Source organism: Bombina bombina, chromosome 2 (assembly GCF_027579735.1).
Source record: "Bombina bombina isolate aBomBom1 chromosome 2, aBomBom1.pri, whole genome shotgun sequence".
In the NCBI taxonomy this organism is placed as follows: domain Eukaryota; kingdom Metazoa; phylum Chordata; class Amphibia; order Anura; family Bombinatoridae; genus Bombina; species Bombina bombina.
Window position 1 is genome coordinate 894,835,424 of NC_069500.1, and position 23,466 is coordinate 894,858,889.

General features: G+C 39.1%; 1 protein-coding gene across 2 annotated transcripts in view; it reads right to left on the bottom strand.

Annotated features, from left to right (window-relative positions):
- The window catches only part of STAP1 (signal transducing adaptor family member 1), a 259,545-nt gene that overhangs the window by 74,686 nt on the left and 161,393 nt on the right, over positions 1 to 23,466 (bottom strand). Inside the window, exons 5-6 of one of the 2 annotated variants that reach the window (XM_053703267.1) lie at positions 18,439 to 18,599; positions 10,044 to 10,103 (exon numbers count right to left, since the gene is read on the bottom strand). In XM_053703267.1, coding sequence (XP_053559242.1) covers positions 10,044 to 10,103; positions 18,439 to 18,599 — 221 coding nt within the window. The remainder of the gene's footprint in view (positions 1 to 10,043; positions 10,104 to 18,438; positions 18,600 to 23,466) is intronic. The other variant, XM_053703269.1, reaches the window with a different exon arrangement.

Genomic DNA, 23,466 nt, shown 5'->3' on the forward strand with positions numbered 1-23,466 from the left:
GCTACTAGGTAGGAGGTGTCATAAATCTGCTCTACTACCCGGTAAGGGCCTTGCCAGGCAGCATGTAACTTATCTGTTTTGATAAGCTTCAAGGCAAGCACCTTCTGTAATAACTTTAACCGGTTTACTGATTAGACTGAAGTATAGTCTTATAAATATTGAATTTGTAGCTAAGGCTTATTATCAATTCTCTATGAATAAAAGAATTGAGAAAGCAAAGCTTAGCATTTGTGGTCTGTGTGATAAATATTGATACACATAAATACAATCGCCTAGATTTAGAGTTCTGCATTAGCCGTCCAAACCAGCGTTAATCGCAACAGCCAATAGAATGCAAGCTCAATCTGATTGGCTGATTGGATCAGCCAATCGGATTGAACTTGAATCTGATTGGCTGATTCAATCAGCCAATCAGATTTTTCCTACCTTAATTCCGATTGGCTGATAGAATCCTATCAGCCAATCGGAATTCGAGGGACGCCATCTTGGATGATGTCCCTTAAAGGAACCTTCATTCGTCTGGAGTCACCGGAAGAAGAGTATGGATCCGCATCGGCTGCTTCAAGATGGTCCCGCTCCGCGCCGGATGGATGAAGATAGAAGACGCTGCCTGGATGAACATGTCTACCGGTCCTGATGTCCTCTTCTTGCCGGATAAGATGAAGACTTTGGAGCTTCTTCTGGAAATCTTCTTGCCGGATAGGATGAAGACTTCAGACCCTCTTCTGGACGGATCGGTGATACCCGGCGTGGTGAAGATAAGGTAGGGAGATCTTCAGGGGCTTAGTGTTAGTTTTTTTAAGGGGTGTTTGGGTTAGATTAGAGGTATGTGGGTGGTGGGTTGTAATGTTGGGGGGGGTATTGTATGTTTATTTAAATGCAAAAGAGCTGTTTTCTTTGGGGCATGCCCCTCAAAAGGCCCTTTTAAGGGCTGGTAAGGTAAAAGAGCTGTTAACTTTTTATTTTAGAATAGGGTAGGGCATTTTTTTATTTTGGGGGGCTTTGTCATTTTTTTTAGGGGGCTTAGAGTAGGTGTAAATAGTTTAAAATTCTTGTAATCTTTTTTTATTTTTTTGTAATTTAGTGTTTGTTTTTTTTGTAATTTAGTTTAGTTGATTTAATTGTAGATAATTGTAGGTAGTTTATTTAATTAATTTATTGATAGTGTAGTGTTAGGTTTAATTGTAACTTAGGTTAGGATTTATTTTACAGGTAATTTTGTAATTATTTTAACTAGGTAGCTATTAAATAGTTATTAACTATTTAATAGCTACTGTACCTGGTTAAAATAAATACAAAGTTGCCTGTAAAATAAATATAAATCATAAAATAGCTACAATAATAATTATTTGTTATATTGTAGCTATATTAGGGTTTATTTTACAGGTAAGTATTTAGCTTTAAATAGGAATAATTTATTTAATAAGATTTATTTTATTTTGTTAGATTTAAATTATATTTAATTTAGGGGGGTGTTAGGGTTAGGGTTAGACTTAGCTTTAGGGGTTAATACATTTATTATAGGAGCGGTGAGGTCCGGTCGGCAGATTAGGGGTTAATACTTGAAGTTAGGTGTCAGCGATGTTAGGGAGGGCAGATTAGGGGTTAATAAAATTTATTATAGGATTTTGAGGCGGGAGTGATGCGGTTTAGGGGTTATTACATTTATTATAGTGGCGGCGAGGTCCGGTCGGCAGATTAGGGGTTAATAAGTGTAGGTAGGTAGCGGCGACATTGGGGGGGCAGATTAGGGGTTAATAAATATAATATAGGGGTCGGCGATGTTAGGGGCAGCAGATTAGGGGTACATAGGGATAATGTAGGTTGCGGCGGTGTACGGAGCGGCAGATTAGGGGTTAATAATATAATGCAGGGGTCAGCAATAGTGGGGGCAGCAGATTAGGGGTTAATAAGTGTAAGATTAGGGGTGTTTAGACTCGGGGTACATGTTAGAGTGTTAGGTGCAGACTTAGGAAGTGTTTCCCCATAGGAAACAATGGGGCTGTGTTAGGAGCTGAACGCTGCTTTTTTGCAGGTGTTAGGTTTTTTTCCAGCTCAAACTGCCCCATTGTTTCCTATGGGGGAATCGTGCACAAGCACGTTTTTGAAGCTGGCCGCGTCCGTAAGCAATGCTGGTATTGAGAGTTGAAGTGGCGGTAAATATGCCTGTACGCTCCCTTTTTGGAGCCTAACTCAGCCCTTCAGAGAACTCTAAATACCAGCGTTGTTTAGAAGGTGTGGGGGGGAAAAAAACACTCATAGCTAACACACCCTTTCTAACGCAAAACTCTAAATCTAGGTGAATGTATGTGTCAAATTGGATTGCAGTATTTGATACAAAGATTACTTATGTTGCAGTTTGATTTAGATATACCCTCTTAAGAATTTGGATTGCAGTTTATAAGAGCAGCAAGTGAACAGTTCATGTACTTAAAGGATTAAACATAAGTATCACTGAGGAGTAGCTGAAATAGCACCTGTTTCCAATAACAATGTGGTGTAGCAAAACAAAGTTTAAGCTTCAAGATAGAGTTTGATTCAACAAATAAAAGAAACTTCATAAAGTCTGAAAAGTACTTGCAAATAAGAACAAAATCAGATGAATATTATGACCAGTCACAAATTAGGTGAATACTTGCGGTTTGTGAGGAGCCAGAGATGGGAGAAGCTGCGAGCTGAGGAATTAAGTGCTGTGTTTGTAGCGTGCTCACATTCGGTTACAGAATGTGGAGAGAGTGATGGCACGCTGTGGCTGAGATCTGAAAGCGTAGGGCTGTGAGTCAGAGGTTCAGACGATTCCAGATGTAGTCAGCGGAGTCTGTAGCTGGAAGGTAGGTAAGCCACTCAGAGATACAATGGAAAGAAAATAAATAACTAGCAGAATTCCGAGTGCAAGGAGTCTAAAAAGTAATGAGACCAATACAAACTTGAGGCCAGAGAAAAAGTATTTTAAGAGACCAAATGTTAATCCTTAAAACAGTTCTCAGAATACCTTCAGTATCTATGCACAATATACAAGCAATTAGTGAGTGAATGGTGTGCACCTTAAATAGGGTGTGCAGGACTGGGAGGTTCCCTTCTTAAAGGAATAGTAATATATAGATGTTATGGCATAAAGGAACAGTGGATATGACACCTTCTGTCCCACTATCAGTGTGCGGGCACGAGCATTTCCGTTGTACCACCACTTCTGCTTCATCTGAGCACTCTGGAGGTTCCCCAAATTTGGTCGGTGAGCTCATTCAGTCTATCCCGGAGATGGAGGATGTACTCCACAATGGAGTGCTCTTCCCCCCTGGAGCCCCTAACCCAGTGTCGTCTAACAAGGTCCAAGGGTCCCTGTACTTGCCTACCATAAACTAGCTCAAAAGAAATGTGTTGAACCAACCACACCCCAGGGAACCCAAATACCTCGTCTGAAAACAGACCTCACAGGGGAATGACCAAGATGAGCTTTGTGTATAAAAGGAGTGCGTGTTTTTCAATAAAATCAGTTCTTCTTTGTTCTACCTAAATGCTAGTTGTCTAGTTATTTGGGTGGGGATTGCTGAAATCACTTTCTCTCCGCTACATAGTGGCTGGTTCCAGGTGTTGGAAGATTGTTTCGGCAGAGCTACCTAGTCATGGTAGCAGGGGTGGGATGCTTCCATATACCTGGAGCATTCAAACCACCACCTGAAGACTTCTGTGGATGGAGCGCTATGATCGGCTCCCGAAAAAAGCACTGCAAGCCTTACTGCGTACCAGAGGAATAGCTACTATCAGCAAGACAAGAGAAGCCATCATAGCCGAGCTGATGGCAGATGACCAGGCTAGGGGCCCCCGATATGGAAACGGGTGGTAGCCAAGACAGCGACACCATGGACACCTCCTCCCAGGGGACTACGACCTCCAATTTGGATGATCAAATCCGGTGGAGAATATCCCTCCTGGGACCTAACCCGTCCCCACAAGCTGTTGCTAGGACTATATCCCAGGCCAGCCAGATTTGCATGCTGGAGCTCCAGAAAGATCTGGTGGGAACCGTGTTATCCCCCCAAGAACCCGAATCAAGACCCAGGAAGCTACCTTACGAGGTTTTTCGGGCATTTAAGGATGATTGGCTGAAGAGGTCGACTGCTACCTCCAGTACTTCAAGACCCAGTGCAGGTTGCATGGGATTGCCGTGACAAACCGAGTGCCAATCTTGGGAGTTAGTGTTTCCCCATCGGGGACGATGGGCTGTGTTTTCTCCTTCTCCAAGCTTTGCTTAGGGGGTTTTCTACCGGGGTTGAGATGCTTTGCATTCTTTTTCCTTAGATGGGTTCCTCTGGTTACATACTTTGAGGTGTTTATGAAGACGTTTAGGGGCACACACTGTTCGTGACCTTTGGTTTGCTCTAGCCTGGTTCTACTCCCTCGTCGGATGACTTGATCTTCGATTTTTCCCTTGGTCTTGGATGTCTTGGAGTTGTTCTGCACACCTTTTTTGGCTCTAGAGTCTTTTGCGACTTTTAGCAACTCTGTTGTGCTCTAGCTTCTTTTGGAGTGCTGGACTCTGGCAATGGGTGTTCTCTTCCTTTGAGTAGGAATTTCTAGTGATTCTGGTTTTCCGTTTTTCTAGGTTAGTCCCGTCATTCCCCTGTGAGGTCTGTTTTCAGACGGGGTATTTGGGTTCCCTAGGGTGTGGTTGGTTCAACACATTTCTAGGCTCGGGCCTATAGTTTTTGTCTTGGATTTTTCCGGATTTCTGGAACCTTATGATCCTGTGGCTGGTTTAGTGTGTTCCACTTTTTCCAGGGAACATTGACTATGACTTATGGTCTAGTTAGTTGCGCTGCTTGCAGCTTGGCCAGGATCTGTGCGTTTTTTTAATATGCTCCTTTTGGTCTGTCCTGTCCTTTGAATGATGGGTGCTCTCCTTCATTGGGAGTTTCTTCTGTTTTGGTGTCTGGATGATTTTCATTCAGCTTTTGTTTTCATCAGACTATGGCTTTCTGTTTGGGGGCTTGTGCACTGTTGTTCTCTGGGCTCTCCCCCTTGGGGGGGGGTAGTTTTGTTCTCCGTTAGGACGTGTAATTTCCTCTCTCGGGAGGTTGGCTGTCCTGTCTTGTGGGCAGGTGATTGAAATAGGTATTTTACCCTATAGTGGGTTGTTCTGTTCCATCTGTGGAGATTGGAGTCTCCGTGTTGAGACTGTTATTAGTATTGTGCTGGGTCTTACAGCGATCTACTGCATTTCTCCGTTCATCTCTATGAGGTTCTCTTGGGAGTTCCGAATTGAGGGACCTATTTAGGTTGGCACCCGATCCCTATTGGGGTGGCTAGGTCCATCCCATTCTGTCCTTTTTCTGGGATGGAGATTGGGGTCTTTTGGGTCCCCTGCTTGTCAGATCTGCTTGCCGCTGGACTGGTCTGGTATTGGGAGCAGATTCTGGGATCTGGGGTTGGTTCTTGGGTCTTGAGGTACAGTGAGCCTCTTTGAGGTTTTGGTGCTTCTCCATATCAGTTACGCGAGTAGCTTTGGGGGCTTGTGGATAGCCTGTGATGTGTCCACTGCTCAGTGGATGTTTCGCAGTTGAAGGTGAGGGGTTGGTGCTCCATTCTGGTATATGATTAGAGCAACAGCTTAGGTCTTTTGACAACTCAGGTTTGATTCCCATTACTGGGGAGTGTATTTTTTTCAAATCTACTTCAGCTGCTCTTTACTTGCTCTGCAAGTATTGTTGTTATCAAGTATGACTATTGAGTGTTTTATATCTGAGTTGCGACACATATTTTGATCTTTGAATATCTTGGTATTCTGAGTTCCGTGCGACTTGAGGACTTTGTCTTCAGTTGTTATTTGGGGTGCATATGCTCTGTAATAGGAGAAGTTTTCTTCTCTGTTCTTCTCTTTTTTCGGATCCCGGTCCTACTCTTGTGGTTTCTGTACTCTCCCCGTTGCCTCCCCTTGTTTCTCAGGACTGGTTTTGGGTCTCTGTGAGCTTACTTGGTTCTGAAATTTTTTTCCTATTTTATTTGGAACTTGTACCCTATTTAGGGTCCTCCGGATATCCTTGTCTGGTTTTTTTTCAGTGATATCTCTATTTTGGAAGTTTATGGTAGTTGATCTCTTTCTCTAGTAAGGGGTGTGTGGTAGGGGACCGTCTGCTGGGCGATGGTGTCCCCTGGAGGCTGTTTACACAGTCGAGTCTATTTTCTGCGGTCTCTAAGTTTCTCTTTTTCTAAGTTTCTCAGCTTCGGACAAAGTGGGTTTTTTGCTGGGTAGGGGATTCACACCTGGTGCCCTCAGAATGGGCCGCCTTTTGTACCCTCCCATTTTCGCATTCAATGTTCTCTATAGCTTGGGTATTGTTTTCCCAACAGTAATGAATGCAGCTGTGGACTCTTTCCATTTATGAAGAAAAACATAAATTATGCTTAGCTGATCATTTTATTTTCTTCAGATGGAAAGAGGGAAAGAGTCCACAACTCCCCACCCGTATTTTTTCTGTGGGGCGTCTGTTTTTTTGTTCTTCTGGCACCTTTTCACTCCGATGTTTCTTCTACTGTTCCTTGTTCCTCGGCAGAATGATTGGGGGATGAGGGAAGTGGGAGAGGTATTTAAGCCTTTGGCTGGGGTGTCTTTGTCTCCTCCTGGTGGCCAGGTTCTGAATTTCCAACAGTAATGAATGCAGCTGTGGACTCTTTCCATCTGAAGAAAAGAAAATTATCAGGTAAGCATAATTTATGTTATTCAATTGTTGACATACTTCTACATTCAAAATAGATAAAATGGGGTCGATTTAACATGCTGTGAATGCAGCTGTTTTCACGCGAACCTAACATAAGAAGCAGCGGTCATAAGAGGTCATCAGATACGATCGTGATGATTGACACCCCCTGCTAGTGGTCCATTGGCTGCAAATCTGCAGGGGGTCGGCATTGCACAAGCATTTCTCAAGTAATGCTTGTGCAATGTTTAATGCGGACAGCCTACGCTGTCGGCATTTAGCGATGTTGGGCGGATAAATCTACCCCATTAGCTTAGTTAACAACATACATGCAGTTAATGGCAATTTTAAGGACAATTATACACTTTATGCAGCTTTATATGGGCCACTGTACTCACACAGACGATATAAAGAATATTAACATTTTTACAAGTAACCCTTTTATCTGTTATATATTGTGTGTTATTTTAAAATGTATTTCAATTGGACTTTATTATTTAGAGTGACTAAGTCAGGGTTGTCATGGTAACACTACCAGTTGTAAATGGTGTTAAAAATGGTGGCTCTCTCTGACTTCCATTTGCATGTTACTGGAGACATATTTAATGATCTACCACAAAAAGCATCACCTCTATTGTAAAATGTTGGTTAAGAGACTTGTTAATAGTGTCTCTTGCTGTTGTAATATTGTCAGCATACATTTTAGTCTGTTGTGTCCACATTCTCCTCAAGAATTTGATTCAACAAACACATTTTTCATGAACAAACAAGTCAACGTGAAAAAAATTCTGTAAAGATAAATACTTATGGGTGCCACGTGTCCAGTATTTTAATTGTATGTCCTGTAAAATAAAGTCCAATATGGGCATATAACTTACAAAAGTTGTAGGCAATGGCATCTGATATTATGTCTCAGGTGGGTCTACAGGTCAATTCACCTACCAGGAACTAACAGCTCAGCCTCTTAGCCAAATTGTGCTTTTCACAGAGAAGAACTTTTCTGAAGTATATCAGTCTGATCCTGCCAAGTAAGGCCTAAACAAGGGAAATGGCAACCCCAGACCATCGTTTCGGCCTTCTGTGGGCTTTGTGAGGTGCAGCCATATTCCTCTAAGCAGATTGGGCAAGAAGTCCACGTCTGGCTTCCCCCATCACCCTTAAGGAACCTTCCCATGGGGCATAATACAAATGCATACAGAAAGAGAAGTGTTCAACCAGGAATGAACAACAGCTCAGTAGCTTGTGCTATAGCGAGTTACCACGAGGAGCAGTCACTTTTAGCCAAATTGTGCTTTCCACAGAAAATAACTTTCCTGAAGTACATCAGTCTGATCCTGCCTAGTAAGGTAATACCAGCTCCGAAATACAATTCTCCTCTGAACAAGGGAAATGGCAACCCCAGACAATTGTTTCACCTTGTCAGTGAGGTGCAGCCATATCCCTCTAAGCACATTGGGCAAGGAGTCTACGTCCCCTAAGGAGACTTCCCAATGGTCATAATACAAATACATACAGAAATAGAAGCACTCTACCAGGAATGAATAACAGCATATAAGCTTGTGCTATTGCAAGTTAACACCTAGTAGCAGCCTCTCAGGGGCGCAGTCAGAAAGAGACACAAGTAGAAGAGAGAAGCAGAGACAGAAAGAGATACAAGTAGAAGAGAGGGGTGGAGACAGAAAGAGACAAAAGTAGAAGAGAGAAGAATAGAGATAAAGAGAGACACTAGTAGAAGGGAGAGGCCGAGGCAGAAAGAGAGATACAGATATTTACCTCAAAATCAGTAGCCACATCCCATTGTAAAGGGACTTTAAGCATCCAATTAGAATGCTAGTCCCGTGACTTGCAAGGGAGGGTGTATTTGGCATGTGCAGACACAGTCATGTTATTTTCCTTATCAGTTTAAAGAACTTTACTTATGAAATCTCACAAGATTTCTGTAAAATCCGATGAGATCACAGTAAAGAAAAGTGTAAGCTCAGCTTTGATTAGGCCGATTGTATTGTTTTTCACTATGCCTTCGAAAGTAAATAGTATCTCTGGATCATGAGCACTTACTCCGATGAGCTGAAGAAACTGTGAGGTAAAATATCTTCCTTTTTACAAAGAGATTTTCACATTATATTTTCTTTTAAGTGATTTAATATATGGGTAACTGAGTACCTTTAAGGGAGCTCCACCACACCATTTAAAGAAAAATCTAGATACACTGAACATCATAATCCATAACTGCATTTAAAGCCAGTTAAACATTAGCCACATCTCTGTCAGAAAAGCCCTTATTATTCCGAATAACAGATTCAGAAATATGACATTATTAGTGGTCAAAACACATGAACACTCATAAACCTACCTAAGTATGCTCTTATGAAAAGAATATAAATAGAAAGATGTGCCATTGATAATAAAGTTTAGTTTGAACGTTTTTTTGTTTGTTTGTTTTTTAATTTGCATGTTCTATCTGAATCATGAAAGTTTAATACTGACTACTAGGCCCCTTTCAATTCAAAGCCAGATTTCAAATAAAGACAAATGATCTGTGTTGCCAGTTTCCCTTATAGATTGTTCTGTATTTTGACTATATTGCGCTGCAAATACAGTTTCTTCTCAACTATGCCAATATTGGGCTATTGAATGAGTCAGAATAGCATTGATAATAGTTTTCAGGAAGTTACAGGCACTGTGTATTCAGAATTATTAATAATATATGATTAAAAAGTGCCATTGCTTAAAGGGACAGTCTACTCCAGAATTGTTATTGTTTAAAAAAGATAGATAATCCCTTTATTACCCATTCCCCAGTTTTGCTTAACCAATATTGTTATCTTAATACACTTTTTACCTCTGTGATTACCTTGTATTTAAGCCTCTGCAGACTGCCCCCTTATTTCAGATTTTTTGACAGACTTGCATTTTAGCCTTCATGACTCCTAGTTCAGTGCTGACTCCTAGGTAACTCCACAGGCGTGTGCACAATTTTATCTATATAGCACACATGAACTAATGTCCTCTAGCTGGGAAAATGCATTCAGATAAGAGGCAGCCTTTAAGGGCTTAGAAATTAGCACATGAGCCTACCTAGGTTTAGTTTTTAACTAAGAATACCAAGAGAACAAAGACAATTTGATGATAAAAGTATACTGGAAAGTTTTTTAAAATTGCATGCCCTATCTGAATCATAAAAGTTTAACTTTGACTAGACTGTCCCTTTAAAGTGCCATAAAACAGTTTCAGTTATGTGCATATTATAAAAGGGTTAACTGAGGTAAAACAGAGTGTGGAAAAAAAATGGCAAAAAACAGCTTATAAGTATTTTAATAAAATGTCCAAATCTGCAAAATTACTTACACTTTAGTGTTGCCAAGTGTAGCCAGCTCCACCTCCCTTATCAGTGTCCTACTCCAAACCCTGTGATATAATGTGACAAAGTGTGCATGTGAGGATAATTACTTATGCAAGTAAGGGGGTTGAGGAAGGACATTAGGTACTGCTATTGTTTGTTGCCAAAAGGCTTTATTTGTTTCCATGGGGATAGTGTCACATGCTTTGTGAAAGCTTCAGCATTATACTGTGTACTGCTTTAGTCAGGTACCATGTGACTCTGCCCCCTACCCTGCACGTGCACAAGTGCATTCTACCATAGCTATGGCCTGAATAGCACCTTCCATATAAGGAAATGCTAAGGGTGGCACTTGCTGCAAACAAAACTATGCCTTAATTAAAGGGGTGAATGGTAGTTAAACCAGAAACATTTTTGCTGGTAAGCTTTGGCTGCATTATATATTTAGACACTTATGTTAGTTCATACTGTTTTATGTCCCTTTAAGGTTTCATTGTGAATTAGGTATATAAGGTAATAGGCGTTCAGATAACTGAGTTATCAGATTTAAGTAAATTATTGAATACTGATTTTATCATACCTGATATAAAAAAAAATTCTATTGACATACTACATTTAAAATGGATAATATGGCTTAGATAACAACACACATGCAGTTATTAGCAATATTAAAGTAAAGGTCAATTTTCATGTGAAAGTGCCCGGTTTTTAAAAAAACTATTAAAAACAGGGGCACTTTCATTCATGAAAATTGACATAGCACCGTATTCTAAAAATACTTACCGGATCGCCGTTCTGAAACGATGCCCTGTCTGCTTCTTCCTGGTTTACTTACCCAGCAATGACGAAACCGGCTTCCTCCAATCACAGCGTTGCCTCAGGGAATGATTACCCTGGGGGGGAAGCCGTGATTGGAGGATGCCGGAATCGTCATTCCTGACGTATGAAGAGGCTTGTGATGGGCTGGTGAAGTACTCGAGCGGCTTCAAGAAGAAAAGGTAAGTATATTTTTTAAAAAACGGCTGAAATGTCAATTTTCATGAATGAAAGTGCCCTTGTTTTTATTAGTTTTTTTAAAAAACGGGCACTTTCACATGAAAATTGACCTTCACTTTAAGGGCAATTTATTGGGAAATGTTTGTGATTATGCAGCTACATATGGATCACTGTACTCAGACAAATGATATATAGGCTTTTAAAAATGCACAGATAAACATTTTCATCTGTTATACCTCATATAATTTTCAAAAGTATTTCAATTGGACTTTGTATTATTTAGTGACTGAGTCACTGAAGACTGAGATTTCTATTTGCATGTTACTGGAGGGAGAAATGTTTATTTATCCAATCATATCTAAGGATCTACCATATAAAAGCACCACCTCTACTGTAATAAGTTGATTAAGAGACTTGTTAATAATATCTCTTGCTACTGTAATGCTGGCAGAATTTATTTAAGTCTGCTGTGTCCGCATCAAACAAAAAACATTTTCTTCATAAACAAATAAACTTAAACAATATTGTAAATAAACACATATGGAGGCCAAGTGTCCAGTAAAATTCATGTAAAAAAAAAAAAAGACAATAAAATGTCTACATTTGATCTGGGGTCCAATATGAGCATATAACTGACAAAGGTTTTATGGAAATGGCATCTGATATTATGCCTCCAGTCGGCCTACAGGACAATCAGTTTGTAAGGTATTAATCTACCTAAATGCAGCCACCAATCAGCAAGCACTATCCAGAGTGCTGAACCAAAAATGGTCCAGCTCCTAAGCTTATATTCCTGCTTTTTCAAATAAAGATACCAAGAGAACGAAGAAAAAATAATAGAAGTAAATTAGAAAGCTGTTTAAAATTGTATGCTCTGAGTCAGGAAAGAAAAAAAATTGGGTTCAGTATCCCTTTAATAATATAAAAAAATGTCCCTTTAGTAAAGAAAAATATGTCTCATATGATTCAATACAGTACTAAGATGATCAAATAATATTCTTGCTTCAGTAAACACTCTGCATTTCTGGAGAATATTGATTGATGATTAAAAATAAAACACGCACATTCCTGTTTAAAGGGACATGAAACCCAAAATTTTTCTTTCATGACTCAGATAGAGAATACATTTTTTTTTTTTTATTTTTTATACTTTTTTTTATTGAACGTCAGATAGTTGGTAACAACAAATGAAGACATTTCCGATGCGCAAAGTGATAAATACAGCATTATATGGGAATGAACAATGTCTTGTAGCAATATCGTCCATGTCTAAAGTTCATAGAGTTCCACTGTGGTCCCCCAGTTCATAAAGAAAAATGTTTAAGCATTGGCATTCACTTTTTTTTGGAGAAAATAACAGTAGAAACAACTAGATATGTGCGATTCGGTTCTGTTCGATTCGGAAATTTGGAAAATTTGGCAAATTCGGCGATTCGGATCAAACCGAATTTCCGAATTAAAATTCTGCCGAATTTTCCGAATCGAATCGATTCGTAAATTCAGATGGCCATTGGGATTACACTAGTATTGTACAGTATGTTAGGTTAACACCTAATATACAGTATAATACTAGTCTAATCCCACCTAACACTTACCGAAATGCCGAATTTACGAACCAAATCGAACCGAATCAAACCGAATCCAGCCGAATTTCTTCGAATCCGAATGAATCCGAAACAAATCCGAAACAAATCGATTCAGAATTTTCCAAATTCTGAATCGATCCGAACCGAACCAATTTTTTTCGCCATGCACATGTCTAGAAACAACCCTATATCCTTAGTAGGCATAGGTTGTACAAGAGTTATATGTACAAAGTTCAATGTTGAAAACAATTGTGCAGTGTAATATACGTGACAGATATCTTTTCCATTTGGTTAAAGGGACACTGAACCCAAATTTTTTCTTTTGTGATTCAGATAGGGCATGCAATTTTAAGCAACTTTCTAATTTACTCCTATTAACAATTTTTCTTCATTCTCTTGGTATCTTTATTTGAAATGCAAGAATGTAAGTTTAGATGCCGGCCCATTTTTGGTGAACAACCTGGGTTGTTCTTGCTGATTGGTGGATAAATTCATCCACCAATAATAAAAAAGTGCTGTATAATGTTCTAAACCCAAAAAAGCTTAGATGCATTATTTTTCAAATAAAGATAGTAAGAGAATGAAGAAAATTGATAATAGGAGTAAATTAGAAAGTTGCTTAAAATTGCATGCTGTGAGGCCCATTTATCAAGCTCTGTATGGAGCTTGTGGGCTCGTGTTTCTAAAGACCGCTGCTCCATAACCCTGTCCGCCTGCTCTGAGCAGGCGGACAGGAATCGCCACAATTCAACCCGATCGAGTACTATCGGGTTGATTGACACCTCCCTGCTGGCGGCCCATTGGCCCAGAGTATGCAGAGGGCAGCGTTGTGAGCTGCTGGTGCAATGCTGAATATGGAGAGCGTATTGCTCTCCGCATTCAGGCTGGTCTTGCAGACCTGATCCACACTGTCGGATCAGGTCCGCAAGACCTTTAATAAATAGGCCTCTCTATCTGAATCACAAAAGAAAAAATGTGGGTTCAGTGTCCCTTTAAACAACTGTATCAAACTTTACATACTTAAAACAATAAACAAACAAACAATAAGGCTGTGAAAGAACCCTAGATTCATCAGGTCTGTTAATCCCAGGGGCCCGATCCGATATGCAGCGTCGCCTGCAAAAGCCGGTGATGCCAGATTTTGCGCTAGTTTGGTATCCTATATACGGCGTAACATAGAAGTTACGCTCGTATATTTCACCCTTCTGCCGTAGTTTTTTTGCCCATAGACTAACATAGAAAACCGCGCAATTTGGTATCCAATATACAGCGCAAGGCCTTACGTGGCGAAAATGGAGAAATCTTACTCCATTTTCACCTCGCCACAAAATGCACCCGTAGCAGGCCTTGCGCTGAGTATTGGAGCACTGTAACTCCCTAAAATGCCTGCAAAAAAAAAACAACTAACGCATGCGCAATGTCTATCTACCTGTCAACCGCAATCCCCCACGATATACCTAATAAAGTGTATTAACCCCTAAACCGCCCCTCCCAGACCCCACGGCCACCTACATTAAATGTATTACCCCCTAATCTGACCCCCCTACACCGCGGCCACCTACATTAAATGTATTACCCCCTAATCTGACCCCCCTACACCGCGGCCACCTACATTAAATGTATTACCCCCTAATCTGACCCCCCTACACCGCGGCCACCTACATTAAATGTATTACCCCCTAATCTGATCCCCCTACACCGCCGCCAGCTACATTAAATATAGTAACCCCTAATCTGATCCCCCTACACCGCCGCCAGCTACATTAAATATATTACCCCCAAACCTAAGTCTAACCCTAACACCCCATAACTTTATTATTTAAAAAAATCTAAATGATATTAATATTATTAACTAAAGTATTCCTATTTAAAACTAAATACTTACCTGTAAAATAAACCCTAAGATAGCTACAATATAATTAATAATTACATTGTAGCTATTTTAGGATTTATATTTATTTTACAGGTATATGTGTATTTATTTTAACTAGGTACAATAGCTATTAAATAGTTAATAACAATTTAATAGCTACCTAGTTAAAATAATTACAAAATTACCTGTAAAATATATCCTAACCTAAGTTACAAATACACCTAACACTACACTATCAATAAATTAATTAAATAAATTAACTACATTTATCTAAAATGAAATACAATTAAATAAACTAAACTATATTACAAAAAAAACAAACACTAAATTACAAAAAATAAAAAAATATTACAAAATTTTTAATCTAATTACACCTAATCTAAGCCCCCTAATAAAATAAAAAAGCCCCCCAATATAATAAAATTTCCCTACCCTAAACTAAATTACAAAGTAACCAGCTCTTTTACCAGCGGGGCATTGCCCCAAAGTAATCAGCTCTTTTACATGTAAAAAAAAGCAATACAATACCCCACCAACATTACAACTCACCACCCACACACCCCTACTCTAAAACCCACCCGATCCCCCTTAAATAAACCTAACACTACCCCATTGAAGATCACCCTACCTTGAGCTGTCTTCACCCAGCCGGACCGATCTCTTCATCCGATGCGGGCACAAGTGATCCTCCAGCCAGGCAGATAGTCTTCATCCGATCGGGGCAGAAGAGGTCCTCCATCCAGCAGAAGTCTTCATCCAAGCGGCATCTTCTATCTTCTTCCTTGCGGCGATGAGCGACTCCATCATGAAGACCTCCGGTGCAGAACATCCTCCTCGGCCGACGACTACCCGACGAATGGCTGGTCCTTTAAATGACATCATCCAAGATGGCGTCCCTCAAATTCCGATGACGTCGCATTCTATTGGCTGATCCAATCAGCCAATCGGATTGAACTTCAATCCGATTGGCTGATTCAATCAACCAATCGGATTTTTCTTCCCTTAATTTCGATTGGCTGATAGAATCCTATCAGCCAATCGGAATTCGAGGGATGCTATCTTGGATGACGTCATTTAAAGGACCAGCCATTCGTCGGGTAGTCGTCAGCCGAGGAGGATGTTCTGCACCGGAGGTCTTCATGATGGAGTCGCTCATCGCCCCAAGGATGAAGATAGAAGATGCCGCTTGGATGAAGACTTCTGCTGGATGGAGGACCTCTTCTGCCCCGATCGGATGAAGACTTCTGCCCGGCTGGAGGACCACTTGTGCCCGCATCGGATGAAGAGTTCGGCCCGGCTGTGTGAAGACGGCTCAAAGTAGGGTGATCTTCAATGGGGTAGTGTTAGGTTTATTTAAGGGGGATCGGGTGGGTTTTAGAGTAGGGGTGTGTGGGTGGTGGGTTGTAATGTTGGGGGGGTATTGTATTGCTTTTTTTTTTTACAGGTAAAAGAGCTGATTACTTTGGGGCAATGCCCTGCAAAAAGCCCTTTTAAGGGCTGGTAAAAGAGCTGGTTACTTTGTAATTTAGTTTAGGGTAGGGAAATTTTATTATTTTGGGGGGCTTTTTTATTTTATTAGGGGGCTTAGATTAGGTGTAATTAGATTAAAATTCTTGTAATATTTCTTTATTTTTTGTAATTTAGTGTTTTTTTGTAATATAGTTTAGTTTATTTAATTGTATTTTATATTAGATAATTGTAGTTAATTTATTTAATTAATTTATTGATAGTGTAGTGTTAGGTGTATTTGTAACTTAGGTTAGGATTTATTTTACAGGTAATTTTGTAATTATTTTAACTAGGTAGCTATTAAATAGTTATTAACTATTTAATAGCTATTGTACCTAGTTAAAATAAATACAAAGTTACCTGTAAAATAAATATAAATCCTAAAATAGCTACAATGTAATTATTAATTATATTGTAGCTATCTTAGGGTTTATGTTATAGGTAAGTATTTAGTTTTAAATAGGAATTATTTAGTTAATAATATTAATATTATTTAGATTTATTTAAATAATAATTAAGTTAGGGGGTGTTAGGGTTAGACTTAGGTTTAGGGGGTAATATATTTAATATAGCTGGCGGCGGTGTAGGGGGATCAGATTAGGGGTTAATATATTTAATGTAGGTGGCGGTGGTGTAGGGGGGTCAGATTAGGTGTTAATACATTTAATGTAGGTGGCGGCGGTGTAAGGGGGTCAGATTAGGGGATAATAAATATAATGTAGGTGGTGGCGGGGTCCGGGAGCGGCGGTTTAGGGGTTAAACACTTTATTTAGTGGCGGCGGGGTCCGGAAGCTGCGGTTTAGGTGTTAATACATATAATGTAGGTGGTGGTGGACTCCGGGAGCGGCGGTTTAGGGGTTAATACTAGGATAGGTTTATTGCGGTTTGGGCTATGGCGGTTTAGGGGTTAATAATTAGGCTTATTGCATTGTGGGGGGTTGTCGGTCTATGGGTTAATACATTTATTATTAGGAGTGAGAGGGGGGATTGCGGATAAAGGGGTATACGTATCGGTCTATTTTTGAGAGGCATGTTAGACAGTTACTGGAGATTTAATATTTAGTTAGTTTTTTTAGGCGCAGGCAGTTTCTAAAGTGCTATAAGTCACTGGCGACTCCAGAAATTTGTACTTACGCTTATTTCTGGACATCACTAGTTTGTCCGACTTACGGCACTTTAGGAACTGCCGGCGGGGTATATATAATACCCCGATGTGCGAGGTGAAACTACGGGCGGCGTGGGTTACCTCGCTTGCGCCGCAAAACTACGCCGTATATCGGATCGGGCCCCAGATATTCCACTCCCCCCTCAAATTTGCCTCCAACATATACTGTATATGGTGTTTCTGAACGGAGCCAGCAGCTGTCTTTTGACAGGCAAGTCCAGCATGTCTAGGTATGGCTGCCACTTATCCAGGAAGCGCAGAGAATACAATAAAAAAAAAGTTTCCAGTTTACTTCTGTTATCAAATTTGCATTAAATGGACATAATACTCATACGCTAAATCAATTGAAAGTGATGCAGCATAACTGTAAAAAGCTGACAGAAAAATATCACCTGAGCATCTCTATGTAAAAAAGGAAGATATTTTACCTCAAAATGTCTTCAGCTCACCAGAGTAAGTGCTGTGTAAAAATGTATCTTAGTTACTGCCCAGCTGCAGGTAAAAAAAAAAAAAAAGGCAGCAATGAACAGCAGCCAATCAGCATCAGCAGTGCTAGTGCTTAGTTAGGTCATTAACTCTTTTACTGTGATCTCATGAGATTTCACTTAACTCTCATGAGATTTCATAGTAAACTTCCTTAAACTGAATAGGGAAATAACATGAGTGTGCACAAAGCTCACTCCCTTGGCTGTCCCAGGACAAACATACTGATTTGCTGCTTAATGTCCTTTACAATGGGGTGTGAATACTTAGGACATTTTGAGGTAAAATATCTTTCTTTTTTACATAGAGATGTTCAGGTGATATTTTTAGTCATCTTTTTACAGCTATGCTGCATCACTTTCAAGTGTTTCAACATTTGTGTATCATGGCCCTTTAATCTTTTGTTATTTTATTTTGAATATATATCTAGGTAGGTAGCGTGCATGTCTGGAGTACTAAATAACAGGAAATGGTGCTGCCATCTAGTGCTATTGCTAATGTATAACATTGCTGCAAAACTGCTGTCATATTGTACCGCAGACGTGCACACTCCTGATCTTATCTTCCTGTTTTTCAACAAAGGATAATAAGAAAACAAAGACACGTTGATACTAGAAGTAAATTGGAAACTTGTTTAAAATTGTATGATCTTTTTGAATAATGAAAGAAAAATTTGGGGTTTTATGTCCCTTTAAAGGTAATGTATCTTATTTATATGTAATAAACAGTTGGTTGTTGGGTAATTTAAAGGGAATGTATCTTGTTCTCTCACTGTTACACATTAGACTTACAAAGGCATTTGGATGACTTCTTCATAGGAATCACATTCCACTTCAGGAGGTGAAGGAACAGGCACCATTGTTGTAGCTTTCCTGTTGGTTTCTTTTTGTAGAACTTCTTTTAACCGCATAAGTTGCCCAGGGAGCAGAGCCAAACAATTTGGAACCGAAAGCTAAATTTAAGAAACAAAGTTGTGAAACATAAACGGATAGTAAGCTTGATATTAACTACAGAAGATGCTGTTAAATAAAAGGTATATAGCAATACAGGTGGCCCTCGTTTTCCAACGGTTCAATTTACACCGTTTCAGAATAACAACCTTTTTTTCCAGTCATGTGACTGCTATTGAAAAGCATTGAGAAGCAGTGCATTTATTAAAATAGCCAGTCGGTGGAGCTGTCCGCTTGTGTTGCAGCAAAGCCAAGCAAGCTGAAATTAATCAGTTTAACCAAACCTGAGCTATCGAACAGATTTCAAAGGAACAAGATCTTCCTGTCTATAAATCAGTCCAGATTGGAATGCATAGAAAGAACTGTTTGCAGAAAAGTGCAAGTGAAGTCTGTGTTTTGGGATTATTTTATTAGGTTTATAATGCTGTTTAGCATTTAAAGTCTTCATTTCAAAGCTTTAAAAATAAGGTATTAGGTGTTACTTATGACAATTTTGAGAGGGGCCTGGAACCTAACTCCCTCACTTCCCATTGACTTACATTATAAACTGAGTTTCAATTTACAACGGTTTCGATTTACAACCATTCCTTCTGGAACCTAACCCCGGTGTAAACTGAGGGCTACCTGTAATTTTCTTTGGTTAGAGCCCCAGAGGTTTTTCATATGGAGCCTAGTTATCTAAACAAATTGTACAGGGCATTTCATAACTTCATGATACATTTTGACAGTGACATATGTACATATGACATAAAATTATATGAAACACATTTAAGATTAGTATAAGTTTAAAAGAAAACAAAAAACTTTCCATTTTTTTTGTTATGATCACAATGACTTAATTCTCTTTGTATCCTTTGTTGATATGCAGGTGGGTAGGCGCAAGACTGTGCATGTGTCAGCAGTTTTGGAAGATTGCTTTTGACAATGTTATATACTGTATATTATACAGTGCCTACCTAGGTATGCTCTTCAACCAAGTATACTGTAAGAACAAAGTAAATTTGATAAAAGTAAATTGGAAACTTTTTTTTTTTTAAAACTGTATGACAAAAGAAAAAAAAATTGGGTTTCATATCCTTTTAAAACATAAGGATTTAGGATGAAAATAGCAATGCTCTGAAAATAATCTAAACAGGGCTTTCATATATATATTGAAGTCTACATTTATATCCATCTCTAATTAATATTTAAAGGGATTGTGTACTAAAAAAAGTCATCCATATAAAATAGCTTCATAAGGACCACTGTCTAAATGTTTTTTGTTGTTGTTTTTTCCCTGCATGTCTTTAAAGTAATGGTAAACGCTAGGATTTACCAGTGCAACAAATAAAGGGGACTTTCAGTCATGAAGTATAGACTACTTCATGCTTAAAGTTCCTTTTTTTGCCTGTGTCTTGTTGAATTGGGCACATCAGGCTCCATTTAAAAAGCAGCAGACAGTTAAAGGGACATGAAACCCACATTTTTTATTTTATGATTTAGGTAGAACATACCATTTTAAACAACTTTCCAGTTTACTTCTATTATCAAATTTGCTTCATTCTCTTGGTATCATTTGTTGAAGGAGCACCAATGCACTACTGGTTTCTAACTGAACACATGGGAGAGCCAATGACAATCAGTATATATATGCAGCCACCAATCAGCAGCTAGAACCTAGGTTCTTTGCGGCTTCAGAGCTTACTTAGATACACCTTTCAGCAAAGGATAACAAGAGAAGGAAGCACATTAAATAATAGAAGTCAATTGGAAAATTGTTTAAAATTGTATGCTCTGTCTAAATAATGAATGTCTAATTATGACTTTCTTTACTGTCCCTTTAAGAAACAGCGGTCATCAGACTGCAGTGGCTTGTGCAATGATAAAGCTATGAAGCGAGCTGATAGGAGCGGAGATATCTGCCGGGGGGGAGGGGTGTTTATTAAATTGACCCCAATATGCTCTGAAACATCTTGCAATTTAAATTGGAGCCACCAAACTCCCTTATTTCTCACATAGCTGATTTTCTGTGTTTGCAGAGCATGTACATTGAGATAGCACAGATGAGGCTTATAATATTCTATAGAATATTTGAATAGCTTTAGTCCAACTGGTATCATTAATATGTCAACAAAAAGTCATAACATCTAAAGCATACACATCCCATATGAAATTGGAAAACAGTGCTATTTATGAGCAGAGTTCATTAAAATATATTTCCTGCTAAGTGACAGGAAACTGTCTCACTTAAAGGGATATGAAACCCAATTTTTTTTTGTGTGTGATTCAGACAGAGAATACCATTTTAAAAAAAAAGATTCCAATTTACTTCAATTAATAAATTTGCTTTGCTCCCATGATATTCTGAGTTGAAGAGATACCTAGATAGGCATATGCAGGCCCATTTATCAAGCTCCGTACGGAGCTTGAAGGGCCGTGTTTCTGGCGAGTCTTCAGACTCGCCAGAAACACAACTTATGAAGCAGCGGTCTAAAGACCGCTGCTCCATAACCCTGTCCGCCTGCTCTGAACAGGCGGACAGGAATCGCCGGACATCAACCCGATCGAATACGATCGGGTGTATTGACAGCTCCCTGCTGGCGGCCCATTGGCCGCGAGTCAGCAGGGGGCGGCGTTGCACCAGCAGCTCTTGTGAGCTGCTGGTGCAATGTTAAATGCAATGTTAAATGCGGAGAGCGTATTGCTCTCCGCATTTAGCGAGGTCTTGCGGACCTGATCCGCAGTGTCGGATCAGGTCCGCAAGCCCTTTGATAAATGGGCCTGATGAAGTCCTTGCTTTTCCACTGCCATTGATAAAGATTGCGGAGCAGAGGCTTTGTACTGAACTGCTCTGAACCCTAGTTTGTTTCCTGCCTGACTGCTCAGCTCATACATCACTGGATGCACAACTTTGCAAAGTGACTATTACGCATCTTTGTCTATTAAGTGCTAGCAATCAAAATGATATTGCACCAGCCTGCACATACATCTTTGTCTATGCAAGTTCTGCAGTCAAGTTTGTAAAGTGCTTATTACACATCAGTGCCTAGCAATGCAGTCAAGTTTTGTGTCTGTTTGTCCATATATTTCTTGCCAGTTTTTTTAAAGGTATAGCTTCAGATCACTAGTGAAGTTTCCAGCCTAAAGTTTCTGCTCACTGTAAAGTTTAATGTGTATAGCGTCAACTAACTTAGAATATGCACATATCCTACTACACTAGTGGGATCTAGTGGCTAATTGGTGCCTACACACATTTGTCTCTTGTGATTGGCTAATTCGATATGTACAGCTATATGCCAGTGGTGCAATGATGTTCCTTCCGCAAAGGATAACAAGAGAATGAAGCAAATTTGAAAAAAGAAGTAAATTGGAAAGCTTTTTAAAATTGTATGCCCTATCCAAATCATGAAAGAAAATGTTAGGGTTCCCTTTCCCTTTAATGTGTAGAGTATTACTTCAATCACCAGTCTAAAGCGTCTGCTCCCTGACAAGCTGCAAGTCTAGAGTTTCAGCTCACTTGACAAGCTTTAGATCTAAAGTTTCTTTTTCCTGCCAAGCTTTTAGAGAGTGTTGACTCAATCACCAAAACTATAGTCTAAGAATATGTTGAAGAGTTTTTAATATTATATATTTTCTCTATTCCTGGGACAGATATTTAGTTTGGGCCCTGTCTATATACATCATATGATTTTAGGTTGTTTTAGAAGAAAAATTAGCTTGATAAGGATTGTAATCTTCTTATAATAGAGTTTTAGGAACATAAGAATATATTTAGCCTTACTGCTGTCATTAATATGCCAACACATCATTTTAGTGTCCCCAAAAAATCATTTTCCCACATTAGGCAAGGAGGAAACGCAACAGAAGGTGCTGTAAGCATGTACAGCTAATGTGAAACATCTGATCTGTCCTTTTAGTGACATAAAGCTGTCTCACTACAAATATTTTTTTCATGTAACAACAATAAAGACTACAAAATAATATATATATATATAAAAAAACACAGAAAAAGACCCTCCATAGCACCAGAGACTGCATTATGATAACACAATGCAGTCTATTAACACCTGAAAAGAAAGAATTAGATTCCACTTAAAGGGACATAAATACCTAATTTGTCTTTCATGCATCTTTTCATTGTTTTTCCAATTTATCAGTTTTGCTTTATTCTCTTGGTATCCTTCATTGAAGGAGCAGCCATGCACTATTGGGAACTAGATGAACACGCTGGTAAGCCAATGACAAGAGGCATTTATGTGTAGGCACTAATCTGCAGCTAGCTTATATCTCCTGAACCTGCCTTGGTATGCTTTTCAATAAAGAATACCAAGATAACAAATCAAATTAGATAATAGAAGTACATAGGAAATGTTTAAAATGTGCAGTAGATTTCGTGCTGAGAATTTTCAAAATTAACTTCAATTTGACAGTCACCTGTATCATGTGACAGCCATCAGCCAATCACAGATTCATATATGTTTATATACAACGTGAAGTCCTGCACATCCTCAGAAGTAACTGGTTCCTCAGAAAGTGTCCATATAAAAATATGCACAAATTGATAAAGGAAGAAAATAGAAAGTCTCTTATAGCTGTATATGCTCTATCTGAATCATTAATGTTTAATTTTGAATTTAGTGTTGCGGCTGTAATTTTTATTTTTATGTGTATCAGTTCTCTTTTTACAGTGCAAGATATGTATTTTGGTTTTTGTGTGCATATAAAATGATTTGCACAAATTATTAATAGAATTAATTTGGAAAGTCTGTTAAAACTGCATGCTCTATCTGCATCATGAAAATTTCATTTTCACGCAAGTATCCCTTTAAAGGTACATGGAATTTATAACTATGTATAATATTGCAATAAACATTGATGCAAACACTACTT